The sequence below is a fragment of the Lepidochelys kempii genome, chromosome 17, assembly GCF_965140285.1.
Source record: "Lepidochelys kempii isolate rLepKem1 chromosome 17, rLepKem1.hap1, whole genome shotgun sequence".
In the NCBI taxonomy this organism is placed as follows: Eukaryota; Metazoa; Chordata; order Testudines; family Cheloniidae; genus Lepidochelys; species Lepidochelys kempii.
The window spans coordinates 10,169,311-10,184,719 of record NC_136396.1 but is presented as its reverse complement, the minus strand read 5'-3'; the positions used below and the strand labels follow the sequence as shown (position 1 = coordinate 10,184,719).

General features: G+C 43.4%; 1 protein-coding gene across 3 annotated transcripts in view; it reads left to right on the top strand.

The window, feature by feature from the left end:
* MNT (MAX network transcriptional repressor) overlaps positions 1-5,855 on the top strand; it is a 68,919-nt gene extending 63,064 nt beyond the window's left edge. For all 3 annotated transcript variants that reach the window (XM_073315919.2, XM_073315917.2, XM_073315918.2), the window contains 2 exons: positions 1,529-1,721; positions 4,198-5,855. In XM_073315919.2, coding sequence (XP_073172020.1) covers positions 1,529-1,721; positions 4,198-4,913 — 909 coding nt within the window. In that variant the 3' untranslated portion in view covers positions 4,914-5,855. The remainder of the gene's footprint in view (positions 1-1,528; positions 1,722-4,197) is intronic.
* Positions 5,856-15,409: the final 9,554 nt, after the last annotated feature.

Below are 15,409 nucleotides of genomic sequence, written 5' to 3'. Positions count from 1 at the left end.
GTGGTCACTGTGTTTTTCGGTAATGAACGGTCCCTTGCTGGGTATGTAAAGGCTAAGCAGATCATAGCTCCATATAGATATTAAGCTCTGGGTCAAGATTTTCAACAGTGATTAGTTGTTGGGTTTTTGTGTGTGTGTTTTGTGTTCGTTTTTGGTGCCCAACATCAGACAGCTTAAAGGGGTCTGATTTTTAGAGGGGACAGCTCAGCATTTTCTGAGAATCAGGCCCCTTGAAGGCATCTTAGATTGGGCACCCAAAACCTGAAGGACATGAAATCACTAAGTCACTTTTGAAATTCTTGGCCTTAGCCCTATAATTAAATACAGAAGATTTCAGTGATTATAAGGTACACTGCAGAAATATATTCTGCTTAAACAGAAGCAGAAAGAAAGTCAGTGGAAGGATATCTCTCTCTCTCTCTCTCCCCTTCCCTCCTTTTTTTAGGTAAAATCCTCTTGTTGGGGTATTTTTGTTGGTTTGTTGTTCTTGGATTTTTTGGCCTGATTGGTTGATAAGCTTGCTTGTTATAAGTCTTATGGGGTTTTTTTGGTTTGGTTTTTATGGAGGGGGCATGTTAGTAGCTGGGGATGTTAATGATGGGGTGTCGTCCTTGGTATGGTCCAAAACCCTTTTTGAAGAGGAAGGTTTTGCAGGTTTTTCTAAAGACAGTTAGACCCTGGAGTCTCCTGTGTCCTTTGGAAGTTCGTTCCATGGCTGGCTCCTTTCAACCGAGAACGCTTTGTCCCCATGTCTCAGGCACTGCATCATGGGTTTTGTGATCTGCATTGTCCAAGAGAGCCACAACTGCCTTGACAGTTCAGAGATCAAAATTAGGCCTTTAATGTCGCTGAGGGTTATTCCTAGCCTAGTATTTTGTAATTTGAGGGGATGTAGGCCACAGTTGCTGCCGTTTATTTTGATGTAAAGCTATTAAGACTTTCCAAAGGAGAAATAACTGTTAAACCACACACACACCCCTTATTTACTCAGACCAGTGGCTATACTGGGCTAAATTCAGACCTAATGCAAGCAGGTGCAGTTCTACTGATGTTTATGTAGTTGCAAATACTTATATCTGATTTGATTTTGGCCCATTAATCACTTCATTTCTGGTGCTGTGCTCAGACACTGGGATCAGCACTATTCCTAGTATGGGGGAGATTCCATAGGATTGACCAAGCAGAGCGTTCTGTTTTTTATGGTTGTCACCAGCCCTCTCACTTACTGTGAGGATTAGAAGGTGTAGCCTTGACTGGAAACTAGTGATAAAGTGAAGACAACTGGCAGAAGCTAGGAATGGGCGACAGGGGATGGATCACTTGATGATTACATGTTCTGTTCATTCCCTCTGAAGCACCTGGCATTGGCCACTGTCGGAAGACAGGACACTGGGCTAGATGGACCTTTGGTCTGACCCACTATGTTCGTTCTTATGTTCTAATGACAAAGGCAATGGGCGTGTCCTGGTTACAGTGGGTCACATTTTTATTTGTATTTCTTCCATTGCTTTCTTCATCCTGTCCTTAGACTTTAAAGAGAAAGGAGAAGGAATATGAACACGAGATGGAGCGGTTGGCAAGGGAGAAGATTGCTACCCAGCAGCGACTGGCCGAACTGAAGAACGAATTGAGCCAGTGGATGGACATCCTGGAAATTGACAGGATTATTCGACAGACAGTTCAGCCAGAGGATGACCAGGCATCTACCTCGACTGCATCAGGTACCATTAGCTTCTCTGTTATTGCTGTGGCATTGCCAGGTGCTTGAAACCATGTGAAACAACTTGAGTTTCCTCTCAGCTTCATCCCAGACCTATGAATGTGATGGTAAGCAATGGAATCTCCTTTCAGGGTCATTAAGACTTTTGACTAAACCAGCCCATGTTTTGGTTTTGTAACAGAACTTGGAAGCGGACAAGTTTCAGCTGGTGAAAAGCTCCATTTTAACCCGGTCCACGCTAGCAGAAATATTCTTCCCAGCACAGTTTAATACTGTCAGCCAAATTGCTTTCACAGCCAGGTAGCTGCATCCACACTGCCTTTCTAAGGACCATTGTTGCATCCGACCATGTGAACAATGTTTTCCAAATGCTGCTGGAGGATTCAAATATGGTTGTGGGACGTGTTTATGTGTTACAGAATAGTATGTGTTTGCAAACCCTGCTTATCTGGTTTTAAATTGTGCAAAGTGCACTAGGTATTTCAGGCCTCTCCTGGAGGAATCTGGAGATGGAATTGAATGGGATTTTTTCATGCCCATTAACAGGTGGGTAATCGTACATCCAATGCTGAAATCAGGCTTAAAGCAGAGTGGCCTGGTGATGCGAACACAGAATTGGGAACCAGATGATCTGAGTTCTAGTCACACCAGTTTGGCCCAGGTTTTTGTCCTCCATTTTTGGGGGCCCAGCTTCACAGCCCAGTGCTTGATTTTCAGAGTGCAGAGCACTGGAAGTTCCTGCGGACTTCCTCTGGAGCTGTGGGTGCTTGGCACTTCTGGAAATCAGGCACAAAGTTTCTTGGGTTCGGAATCCGAAATCAGAGAGCACATATGTAAAAGTTGTCCTCAGCTTGTCACACGGGGCGGGGGGGAATCATTCTTGTCCACCTCCATAGCACAGTGATGGTCTTGCATGAGAGGTTCTGTGTACGTACAAAGTGTTATTATTTGCAAGTGCTGTTTTGCCCACTAAAATCTGCATATTGGATGTCCTACATTGTGAGACTCAGCTCCCCGCATTCAAAACCCAGTTGTAATGTAAGGCCAGCGCGCATTCCTGCTTGTTAGAACTGAGCGAATAGAAAGCAACAGGTGTATTTGCACTGAAATCTCAGGGTTTCTTCTGCCATGTAGAGAAGAGCCTTTAGAAGGGCACTGAATGGAAGAAGACGTCACCAGTGCTTTTGAACAGTTTAATGAGCCTTACCGTTGTTTGAAAAGGACCCGTGATGAAAAATAAAGGGTTGTTAATGGAGGCAAAACGTTTTCACACACATCTGCCCTGTAACGAGTTTATCAGTAAGATAGATGGGGCCATGCTTTTGGCTTGACTTGTGATCTGCCATATGAAGAATAGACAGTTCAAGGGCACGCTTTGGCCAAGGTTAGCACTCTGTAACTATTTGTATCAGTCCCTTCAAACAGTAATGGAATCCGCTTGTGAAACTACAGGCAGTTGATACAGCAGCAGCTGGACAGGGAAAACCGGAGTTTACCAGTGCTGTCCAGGCTCTTGTACTATGCCCATCACCATGGTGTCTGAGCACCAACAGACTCATAATTTAGGCTGATAGAAATGAGGAACGATATCAGCCATCTGCAGGAAGGATCTCTTAAAGGGTTGGGAAGAGGGAAAGGTCTTCCCTAGTTCTCCCAAGCCACCGCATCTTTCAAAATATGTAATTGCCACTACATTACTCGCTTTAGAATGAGTAATGCAAAGTACCACGCTCAAGGTCCCGGTCTCACGGGGGTCCCCACAGTCCTGCACTGACTCAGCAGTTCACTGGCTAGACCAATCTCCCTTTTCCGTAGCCAGAGAGTAAGGAAACTAGCTGCCATATTTCCCCATCTCAGCTTCCTTCCTGATCTGAGACGAGAGGTGCAAATGGATGAAATGACTTGGCGGAACGTAAAAAGAAGAGTCCCAATTAGCAAGGTCTCTCTAGGACAAGAAAACTCCCCAGGTTAGGATTTGGCCTAGTCCTATAACCTTGGGGCATGCAGACTTCCATCTGTTTCCCATGCAGCCTCTCTTTATAACCTCCCCTGAGCACCTGTGAAGCTGAGACGGAATCCATCCCTTGTAAAGAGAGGACCGAGTACTGTCCCTGCTGCCATCATGGGAGGCAACTCTCCCTGTCTGATTTCTCTCCCCCCTGCCTGGCATCTTCAGGGCACCACTCTCAATTGGGGCGTCCCACTTTTCTAAGGCTGGCTTTGCCCTGCTGTGAGCATCCCCCCCTTGGCAATCGAGTGGGAGTGGGGAGAAGTTGGCTGCAAGGGTTGGTCGAGCCTATGTTCAAAGGAAGACGTTGAACTTGAGTGTAGTTGGGTTACCTTCATGCTTTCGAGTGATAACTCTGTGTTACAGGTATAATCAGTTCCTCCCTTCGTGCCCTGGAGGTGAGGCTGGATAGTCAGGCTCATCCTCGGCTGTTCTGTTTACCCCAGTTTCTTCCTTTCTTTTTTTCCAGAAGGCGAAGACAACATTGACGAAGACATGGAAGACGACAGGCCCATGAACTCCTTACCAAAACTAACCCAGCGCCAACACCCCGAGCTACTGAAAGCTGTCCCTCCAAATGCTGCTTCGCACCACCCGGCCGCCTTGCCTCAGCACCTGCCTCTGCATCAGAAACAAACCCCGCCCCATGCACCGCCTCCCCTCCAGACCCAGGCACTGGTCCAGCCGCAGGCGATAGTGCCCGCACAGACTCACATTGTGGCGGCCTCGACGGTGCAATCGACTGTTATCGCCCACACCGCCACCACCCACGCGTCAGTCATCCAGACTGTCAACCATGTGATTCAGGGTCCACAGACCAAGCACATCGCTCACATTGCACCTTCCACGTCCAGCCCCGTGCAACTCACCACTGCTGCTCAGCCTATCGGCCACATCACTGTGCACCAGGCAACCATAAATCGCATGACCCACCTCGGCCAGCAGTTACCCATTTATCCTCAGCCAGTGGCCGTAAGCCAGCCGGTCGTGAGCCACATTGCTCACACGATTTCTCACCAGCAAGTGAATGGAACCACAAACCTAGGCCAGCAAACGGTGATGGCCAAACCTGCTGTAGGAACCCAAGTTGTCCACCATCAACAGTTAGTTGGGCAAACAGTGCTAAACCCGGTAACTATGGTCACCATGCCATCATTCCCTGTGAGCACGCTGAAGCTGGCCTAGAACAGGAAGCCCACTGGCAAAGTCTTTGGCAGGCCACCTTTCCTGAAACTCCATACATTCCAACCACGTCCGATTCCAAGGGAGAAAAGTGCAGGAACTCTGTGAACAGGGGAAGAGTGACACAGCTAAGGTTGGGACTGCCAAGTCCATCCTTAATCTTTTAATAACCAACCTGGAAGTGGTAATGAGAAACGGGGCTTCTCTGCACTTGAATTTCGCGAATCAGAGAAAACTTTAATGACAGTTGTTCATAGTGATTTTTTTTCCTTTTACGTGTAATCAGTGAAATATGAATATGATGTTCTGAAGACTTTAATTTTCCCCTTTCATGTGTTGCTTCTTTGTAGAATAAAAAAGTCTGATGTCTTTATTGAGACATTGCGTAGAATGGGAAAAAAATCATAGAAGTCTATATTTATATGTATATGTATCTGCCCAAAGCTACATATATATAAATAAATATAACAGTGGAGAAGGCCTTTGGCAAGGTTGATTGTTTGCAGGATTTTTAGACAACTTAAATGTTAATTTTTGGAGGAAGAAAGCAGAGTGTTCTCTTTAAAAAAAAAGAAACTTTAAAGACAGATGGTTTAATGGACCAGAATACAAATATTTGATGACAAATTTAAAAAAAAAAAAAAAACATGTTAAAGGTATTTCCCTTCAGTATATTACATTTCAGTAAACCATCTGAAATCACTGTGACTTGTTATGGCATTTAAAGGAAATTCTCTGTCCTGTTTAATAAAAGGAAAAAGAATACACAACCGGACTTCATTTGTTGGGATTTCATAAATGACTCCATTTTCACAGCTTTGTCAAAGGAAAATTTCACATTTGTTATTTTCATGGTTTAAAAATGTTTTGTTTTGGGTTTGTTTTTGTTGCGAATGCAATAATGGATTTCACAGACCGCTCTGTGCACGGCTCTATCTATTTCAAGATGCCTCACCCCAGGCCCATTCCCTAAAAGGATTCTGACAGAAGCAGTTATTTAGAACTAGTGGCTTTGCAATATACTTCGCCAGTTGGGTGGAATGGAACCTGGGACAAGAAAGCCGCCAAAAATGAGGTTGATTTGTGGTGGTTTTTCCCTGAACGTGACCACGTTTTAGTGCAGGATAGCGAACGGATTAGAAAATGGATAAATGTGCATGTGACATGCTCCAAAGGGCGAGAGCTTTGAAAAAAAATAAAATGAAATGGACTTTAATTTTGTATAGGATAACAGTATATTCCAGTAAATCAGTATATAGAACCTGACAGTGTGTCTTACAAAATACAGTGAAATCTGACTAAAGAGCAACCCCCTTCTTATCTGAAGTGACTACTTTAAAGCATCCCAAGGTTTCTGGTATAATTTTGTTCCATCTTTTGTGGCTGCTGAACCAGAGCCCATTGAGGTCAGTGGCAAATTTCCCATTGACTTCAATGAGACACAGATTTTCTACAGGTACTTGCCATTCTCTTCAGTGGTTGCTTAAGACACATTTAATTATCTGTTGTTTGAATCTTCTGTTCCTTGTCCCGCTTCCCATGTCGTTCTATTGCTAATGTTCTCCTTTTTCTTTTTTGATCTGTAATTCTGATGCAGACAAAACTCCCACTGCAGTGAGGGGAAGTATTGTGTGTGTCAGGGCCAGGGGACAGTGGTCCCTGTGCAAACATCTGTCCTTTCTTATCATGTTACTGTCTGGAAATGGCTAGTAGCGGGAGTAAAGGTGCAATGAACTCAACCTCCTTTGGAAGCGACACCAACCCAGATTAGGATGTAAGGCGTGCGTTGACTAGTTAAGTGATTGGATACCTTCACTGCCCTAGCCACTTCATGTGCAAATTTGTTTCTGAGTTGAGATCTTCCCCAGGAAATGGATCATTTTGACTGTATTTGTCCAAAACTCCCATTCACTTCAGTGGGATTTGCACCAGAGTAAGGACCGCAGGATATGACTCTCCGGCATCATCAGAGTCAGGTAGTTGCCATACAGTCGTTTAAGTTTAATTCGAAAATCTACCCCTGCCCCACACTACTGTTGGAACTGCTGGAAGGAGTGGTTGCTGCTAGCACAGATCTAACACCGTTTCCCTTGCCCATGTAGACAAGGGTATTTCTCCTAAGAATTGTGATAGGCCTGTGTTTATAAAACCTTGTGTGAAGTGAGGAGCACAGTTATCAGGGGAAATAATCCCTGTTCACAATGGCATGAGCGCTTAGCACACTGTCAGTTACAGAGCAGTCAGATTTTAAAGCGAATTAGGCCCTATCCCCAAACCACCTTTTTACAGATTTATTCCTAGTCACTACTAATGTACTGTTAACATTGTGGAGATAACAGAATCGCTACAGGGTTATTTGTTCCTTTATACATTCAGATGCTTTCTTGCTAAGGTTGTATTTCTTGTGTGAGTTGGAGCCTTTGATGGACCTCAGCAGAGATCTAGAGTTAGCCAGCAGGATAGTAACTTTTCATCAGAGAGCCTCGAAAGCATGGAATATGTGTGGCAGGGTTGCCTGCCTGTTTAGGAATAACTGTGTGGCTTTGTCTCTTGTAGCTATCGAGGGGCAAAGGGGGAATAGAGCTCCCACCTGCCCTTTGCAGAAGTCCAGTTGTTGGATCTCTAAAGGATAACAAAAGCAAAACAGGGAATCCCAATTCGTGCCGACGACGTTTTTCAAAAGACAAGAGGCTCCGATCCAGGGGCTAGAGCTCATTTGCACATGGCGACTGCGATGACCCATACAAATTGCCAGCTAGGACAAATGTGGCTAGTGACTGCCTAGTTGAGGACACCGTATGGGTCCAATCACCACAGGATTGGACCCACAATTATCGATATCTGCAGGAAATACAATAATTGCACGTGCAACTTCGGGTGCTCCTGCACACATGTTTTTGCATATGGATCTGCTCTCTCTGTGTTGGAAAATATGGCCCAGGAGGGACGCCTGAGAGCCTTTCGTAAAACCCCCTGGATAACGAACAGTGAAATAGACACAGAGTTACTCCTAACAACACTGACCCTCCAGTCAGAGTTTTCTCTAGTGAAAAGTGTTGGAAGTGAAAAGGAGGTGCTGCTTTCATTTTACACAGGGGAGTACATTTTCTTGTGGGTTCTTTAATGGCTTTTATTGCATGGGTGTGTCATCTTGCCGGCCTTCAAATCGTTTTCTCCTTCTCTCTATAGATTAAGATGTGGTGGTGACCGTAGGCATGATGATGGGGTAACATCCCCGTTTCAATTCCTGTAATTTAGTTCTGCCGGAGGTCCCTTTCAGTGATGTTAACAAGTAAGGCTCCTCCCATCTGGCCAGACCTGAGCCAGTCAACTCGTCTGGGGCTATGTCTATGTTAGCACTTTTGTCGGCAAAACTTTTGTTGGTCAAGGGTGTGAAAAAAACACCCTACTTGGTGTGGACTGGTGTGGACAGCGGATACAACTGTGCTGTTGTAAGATCTGTAGTGTAGACATAGCCTGGACATCCTGGACCAACCCCATACTCATTCACGTTCTCCATGACAACCCGAAATACTGGGTTCTGTTTTTTTCCAAATCAACGATTTTCTTTCTGTCCTAGGGTGGGAATCCCAACCCTGACTCTTCTGCCATCAACTCTGCCATTCCCATTGAAAAACTTCAGAGTTACTCAAATGCTTCTTAGAAATCAAGTTCAGTACTGTATCGCAAGGGGCACTTTAGAAATGTCTCTCCTCCTCTGAGATGTATGTTTTCCCTATGGAGAAAGCTATATATAAATAAATATATATCTATATATCTATATCTGTACACTTGGGGCTTCAGAAGATCAATATGTCCCAAAATAAATAAACAAATAAATATGAAGTTTACAAGAAATCTCTTCTGTTGTTGAATAATATTAGTTACTGGTAATCCTACCACAGAGAAGGCAGTAAAAGTGGGCAGACTGCTGCTGTCGTTTAAGACCTGATTCAAAGCCTATGGAAGTCAGGGGAAAGGTTTTCATTGACTTCAGTGGTCTTTGGATCAAGCACTTGAACTGCAGGGTTTCCTGACTCGGCAGCCTTTAAACAAGCCCTGGTGCATATGTAACACTGTGTCCAGTGGAGGACGTACCCCAAGATAGGGTACTGAGAACAAGCAGTCGGAGGGTCGGTCAGTTTCACTCTCTTGTTTCAAGCTAATTTCTAAAACTAACCTGCTGTGTGGGCTACATCTAAACGCCGTCCAGCAGGAATAAAAACAAACTAGCTTTAAAAAAATCACATGCTCAAAAAAAAAAAAAAAAAATCTTGTAGCGGACACATTAAATATGGGGCATGATCCTGACCTCACATAGATGTAAATCCAGAGTGGAGCTCAACCAGTCTGAGATTAGAATCTGGTCCCATTTTCCAGCCTTGTGCACCTTGCATAATCCCTTATACTTGTGCCAAGTAGGTGTAAAGCGTTCCCATTCTGGTTTGTACACTCTGCACTCCCATTGTGCAGGGCTGAATGACGATACACCGAGCAAAACATTGGAGAATCAGGCCCACTGGTGCTTGACGCCCTGATTCATGATAGCAAACACACACACAGAGTACCCTGTTCTTAAAGGCATTGCTGTTGTCCAAGCTGGTGTTGGACAGGCCCTGATTTCTCCCTTTCATAACCTACAAATTGCTGGGGCTTTTAAAAACAGATCAAAGCTGCATCTGTAGCTTTAAAATAATAATAATAAATAATAATCACTTTTACCTGATGTCAAACTTAAAAAAAAAGAAGGATAGTGGCTGGAATTTTTAAAGGCTAAGTCACGTAGAAGCAGAAGTCCTAATCGCTTTCAGTAGGATGTCTGCTCCTAAGTCACTTAGGCACTTGTGAAAAAAGCACCCAGGATACACAGAATGTAGTGTGTGCATTGGGGAATTGTGTTGGCTGCAAAATATATTTCATTTAGTCAGATTGGAGTGAGGAGCTTAATTCTGCCACCTTCAGTGGAGTAGCACTTTCTCATGCATGTAGCTCCCCAGATATCGATGGCAGTGTTAGGATAAGCATTGTTCAGTGTGGGTAAAGGTGGTGGAATCAATCTCCGTAGAAAAGCTTTCCTCGTCGGTTCATGAATTCAGAGCTCATGAGCTTGAGTTACTAAAATTTTGTTGCCTCTTGGTAATTTATGGCCGGATCCTGAAGTCTTGACTCATGGCTTTTTCAGATAAAACTCAATAAAGGCCGAGAAGAGACATCAAAATTTAGGACCTGATCATGCTGCCAGTTGTGGTACTTAATACCACTCAAGCTCCTGGTAATAATGGCTATGCCTGGGAGCACAGCAGCCTTCGGCTCTGCTCCGGCGCCAGATGGAGCGCAGACAAACTGTTGCATCCAGATGGAGTGCTCCAAGTGGGACCAGCAACCCGCCTGCACGTTGTCAATTGCACGATCAGGGCGTCCGTGTGCTTCAGACGGGAGTGTGATGAGTGCAGCCTTTACATCAAAGTTTCCAACGTGAAAACCTGCACTACTATATGAAACTAAAAGAACTCGTTTTAGATGAAGCTAAGTCTGACCATTTGCTTTAGCGTTCCTTTTTAAACCAGGCCTTTTTTCCTCTTGTGTTGAATTTGTAAGCAGACTGAGCAAGAGAAGGAATTTTAATGACTAACAATCTGCAGGGCAGGTAGTGTCTGTTTTTTTGAGCCTGGCTTTTGAACATATTAGGTAGATTTGAAAGCTAGTTGTGACCAAAAAGTTTCTTGTACATTTTACTATAATATAAACAAAGATAATCATAACTTACAAAGGCTTTTATGAAGACCACCCATATAGAAGGAATCAAGTACAGCATTTGTGTTTTCCAACCGGCCCCTAAAGTGATTAAGATGAGGCTTTGGTTTTGGCATGGGAAATTATCTGCTTAATCATAACCCGTCCGCTTTCTATGTCCGGCATTCAGTCTGCAATTAAATCCTCTCTTTGCTCCATCATTGGCGATTTCATTTCTCCAAAGCAATAAACCCACAGCAGGGGAATACAGCAGTTGTTCACTGTCCATTTGGGACCTAGTATTCCCCAACGACGATGTGAGAGCTTGACGTGCTCAGGAGTGCCAGACTGGGGCCCTTAACAATACTAAGGGACAATAATCGGAGTATAAACTCCGTATTCCAGTTGAATTACAGTGTAGAGGGGAAAAGACTGGCAATATAGCTACATAATCGTGTGTATTTCTCTCTACATACACACGTGAGCTGTGTGTGCCGACCGAAGGTGTGTACATATACACAGATGGGACCGAACCAAAACCTCAAATCTAAACACTCTCAAACTTTGGGGGAAATCAGATCTGGACCCCAAATTTTGTGTCCAAGCCTCATTTTGAGCATGTGCATGTGTGTATGTGTATGGCTGTGTTCTAATTAAATGCAGGCTATCCAATGAAAAATACTAAATTCTCTGTGGTAAGACTTTAGTCTGATAATGGAAAATGCTAAATAAAACCACGTACTGCTGTTAGCAGCTGCAGGCCGCCAGGTTATATTAGTCCATCATTGAAATCCAAATGTTTGAAGAGCCTTAAATCTTCCTTGAAGGGAAATGTAAATTGGGAAGAAAACAGAGCTCTTTGGGGGCCGTTTTTTGTTTGTTTGGCTACAAGGGTCTTGTCGGGTGGGAAGGGAAAAAACAGTAGCATATTATTCTAGTTATTCAGGGTTTGATTCTGCATCATTCAAGCCAGTAGGAGTTTTGCCATTGTCCCCAGTAAAAGCAGGATCAAGCTTGCATAGTGCAGGGACAAAGGGAGGTTAATTCTTATTTTTCTTTTTCTTTTCTCTTTCCCCCACCATCGAATCTGATGGAAACGATGTTCCATCTACAATGCTTCTGCTTCCTACTTGTGTACAATTTATCCAGGTGGATCGGTGGGAAACTTAACAACCAGTTATGATTTAGTTTATTATTGCGTCAGAAAAATAGCAGGTCCAAAGATCAGACGGGCTGTTGGATTCTAGTGTTTGCCTATTTGTCTTTCTGTTGTTGTGTTTGGGGGGGATTTTTGTATTAAAAGTGGCCTTTCGTAACAAAAATAAAAATAAATAAAATAAAATGCCTTTGAGTGGGTTAGATGGAGGCGAGACCGTATTGCTGCTTTTGTCCCTGTTGGTGTGATTGTCTGTTTGCACGCCTGTTTATAAACGTAGAGAAGTTCAAGCAAAGATTTTATTGTGTCTCTGATTTTTTGTATGTAGCCTGTGTCTCTTTTGGACTGATCTGCATCCTGAGTGAATTTTTTGCATTTAAAAAAAAAAAGTGTGACAATTGTTTCGGGTGTGGAGGGGCGGGAAAGGGGGATTTGAAGAACATCACCGTGTGTGTATGGGGATTTGGAGGGGGGGTGGGCAGGGAAAAGACTTAATTTGCCTCGTGTGAAAAAGATACATTTGATGTTTGTTTGTTTTTTCCCCTCTTGCTTTCTGTGATGTATATTAAGAAGGGTATTGAATAAAGGTAAACATTTCTTAGCTGGGTTACTGTGAGGTGCTGAAGGTCTCATCCAGAGCCCAAGGAGGTCAATGGAAGTCTTTCCATCAACGGCAGTGGGCTTTGGGTCCGACCCAGAAGACCCCAATTCAGCACTCCCTTTCTATTCAGTAAAAGCACGTAAGCACCTGCTTAGGTCCCATTGACTTTCATGGGAGTTAAGCGCGTGCTTAAGTGCTTTGCTGAATAGCGATGGATTTAATCACATAGGTAAAAACTTTGCTCAGGTGGGATGCCTTAACTCTCTTGTCGTCAAGGGGAGTTGAAGGTGCTTAGCAGCTGCTCAACCCTTTCATGGCCAGGCCCCCTAAGACTCTTCTAGAGTAACCAGTTACCATCGTAACCTTTTTATATTTATTTTTAAAGGACAGTGGAATTATAAAAGGAAAACCCCAATATTTTGGACCTGCTTTCAGACTCTCAGTGTTGGTGCAGATTAAAATTGATTCCAACACTTTTTATTTTTAGATTTATTCGTTAGTCAAAATATCATCTGTCGGGAGCAGACAATCGGAGCTAAGAAAGAGGTCGTCTTTTATAAATGTATTATTTTGAGAGTTCTTTCCTATTTGTGGCTTTGTTTCTCCTCCTCTGTTTTATAGTTGTTTTTTTTTAAGAAGTCCCAAACTTGAAGAGCCAACAAGATACCAACACAAACGCAGACTCATTTGCCAGGATCAGAGACGTGTAATCATGGGCAGTGGTTCAGGTGGATGTTCTTTTTCTCATTAAAGTGACGTGAAAATGTTGATCCTTTTCTGAACTCTAATTCTGGATTTCTACGCCAGGTTGCAAAAAAAATCTTTGGCCTGATTCTCGTTTACCTGCAGGGCTAGTCACACTGTCCGGGCAGTGACAAGGGTCCTTAGAGTCGTTGTTAGTTACATTTATGCCCAGTTTATGCTGCTGGAGTGGTGTTAAGGGACTTCAGTGTAAATCAGAATAAATTCCATTAATCCAACCCCTTTCCTGGTGCTAATTACATTGTGAAATAGCATTTTTGGTGCTCTCCAGAATGTCCCAACTTCTTTCAGAGTGGCAGGCTGCATTACACAGGAAACCTACCAATAGTTTTGCTTCCAGGTAAACACGCTGACCCTCGTCCACCTCCTGCCTACCCATTGCCATCCTCTACTTTGGTACCTTTCTTGGTTCCTCACGCATCATGTTTTCTTGTTCAGAAAGGCTATAAACAATCAGTTCTCTCGACCAGGCTGCATAACACACACACACACACGTGCTCAAACCAAAACATAAAGTATCACGGGCCCGATCTTGCAAGGTGCTAAGTGCACTTGTCGATGGGACAGCTCCCACAAGTAAAGGTTTCAGGATTTGGCCTGTACATGCACAGAAGAACTGATATGGATGCCTTACAGACATGATTACTACATTCCTGATTCAACAAAGCACTTAAACATGGGTTTAAATTTTATGCATGTGAGTGGTTCCATTGACTTCTATGGAACTATTCCCAGATGTGCTGAAGTGTTTTGCTAGATCAGGGCCCAGGGTGGGAGTGGAAAATCAAACCGTCCCATTCCCACACTTAAGTCTTCTAAAGAAACCTTCTTTCTATATAGATAGAGATACAAATGTCGATGTCTAGATATCTATAGATGGATCATTTAAGCACCTTTGTGGCTAAAAGTATTTACCTTTATCAGCTCTGAGATCTTTTCATTCGGAATCCTTCGATTAAAGGCATTGGTTATAAATGCCAAGTTACTTCCTACGCTTGCCAGTGATTCAGTGGCAAGTAACCCTATTGTCCTTCTATTGAGCATCACAGGAAAGCCAAGCAATCTGAAACCAATCACACTGGGCAAATGCTGTCTTTGTTTACAGTGCAGACTTGTCACTGTGTTATCAATTTATTGAAATATTAAATATTGAAAAACCTAGACTGTAAAGATTTTTATGTGTTTGGATACATCTGCTCTGTGAAAAAAAACCTAATTTTGTACATATTGTATTTTTACTATTCAGCTGTATTATATTGGCTCTTCATGCTCCAGAATTTAGGTATCAGACATGAATAATATCCATGTAATAAGCACTTGCCTGAAATAAAATATAAAACTGAAATAAACATGCACTGAAACCTGGAAAAGAATTTTGCATCTTCATCCTTGTGCTTTTATATATGGGTGCTCCAATTTATTTATAATTTCCCAATAACAACAACGACATTTGATTCCCCATCTGGCAAATATACATTATCGGGCTTCATGCTTGGGACGATTGATGGAAGTAACCACTATAGCTACTGGTATGAGTTTGCAAGATCAGGTCTTTGCTTTTCCCCCAGTGTATTGATATTTAATCTAGAAGCTATTCTCCCTAGTCTCCAGAATATGGTACATGCATCAAAACTGGAAAGAGAGGCAAACGGACATAAGCCTTTTTCAGTCATCAGCATTCCTCAGAGAAGGCCAAATTTTATTATAGGTCGAAAGCACAAATGAGAAGTCCTGGCCCCACTGAAATCAGTGGGATCAAATCAATGGGGTCACAATCACCTAACTTGTAAATAAGCATCGAGGGTCTTTCAGTCGTTCTTTTGGGAAGCGCTGCTGGCTTAGGGACTCATCTTCCCCCTGCTGGCTTCAGGCGAAAAGCAGCTGCTGACCAAGCTATGTTCTTTTTCTGGCCGGTAGTTTGCGTCACCGATTCCCCCTACTGCAATCACCCATCTTGATTGAGGGGCAGACTTTGATTTGATCACTGAAATTCCTCTGCCCAGTTAGAGCTGCAGTACTAGATCAAGGTTAATAATGTAAATTAATCCAATGCGCAGGATCCCGACCTCTGGCTGAATGCACCATGCTTACCCTGGAAAAGATTTTGATTTCTCCATGGGCCAGATCCGGCTGCTCAAGATATTTGGACGTCTAAGTCAATGGAAATTAGGCACCCTACGTGGGTCAGAATCTATACTGGTTTTGCCATAGACCTCAAAGGGGCCAAAAATGTGACCTTCGGACTTC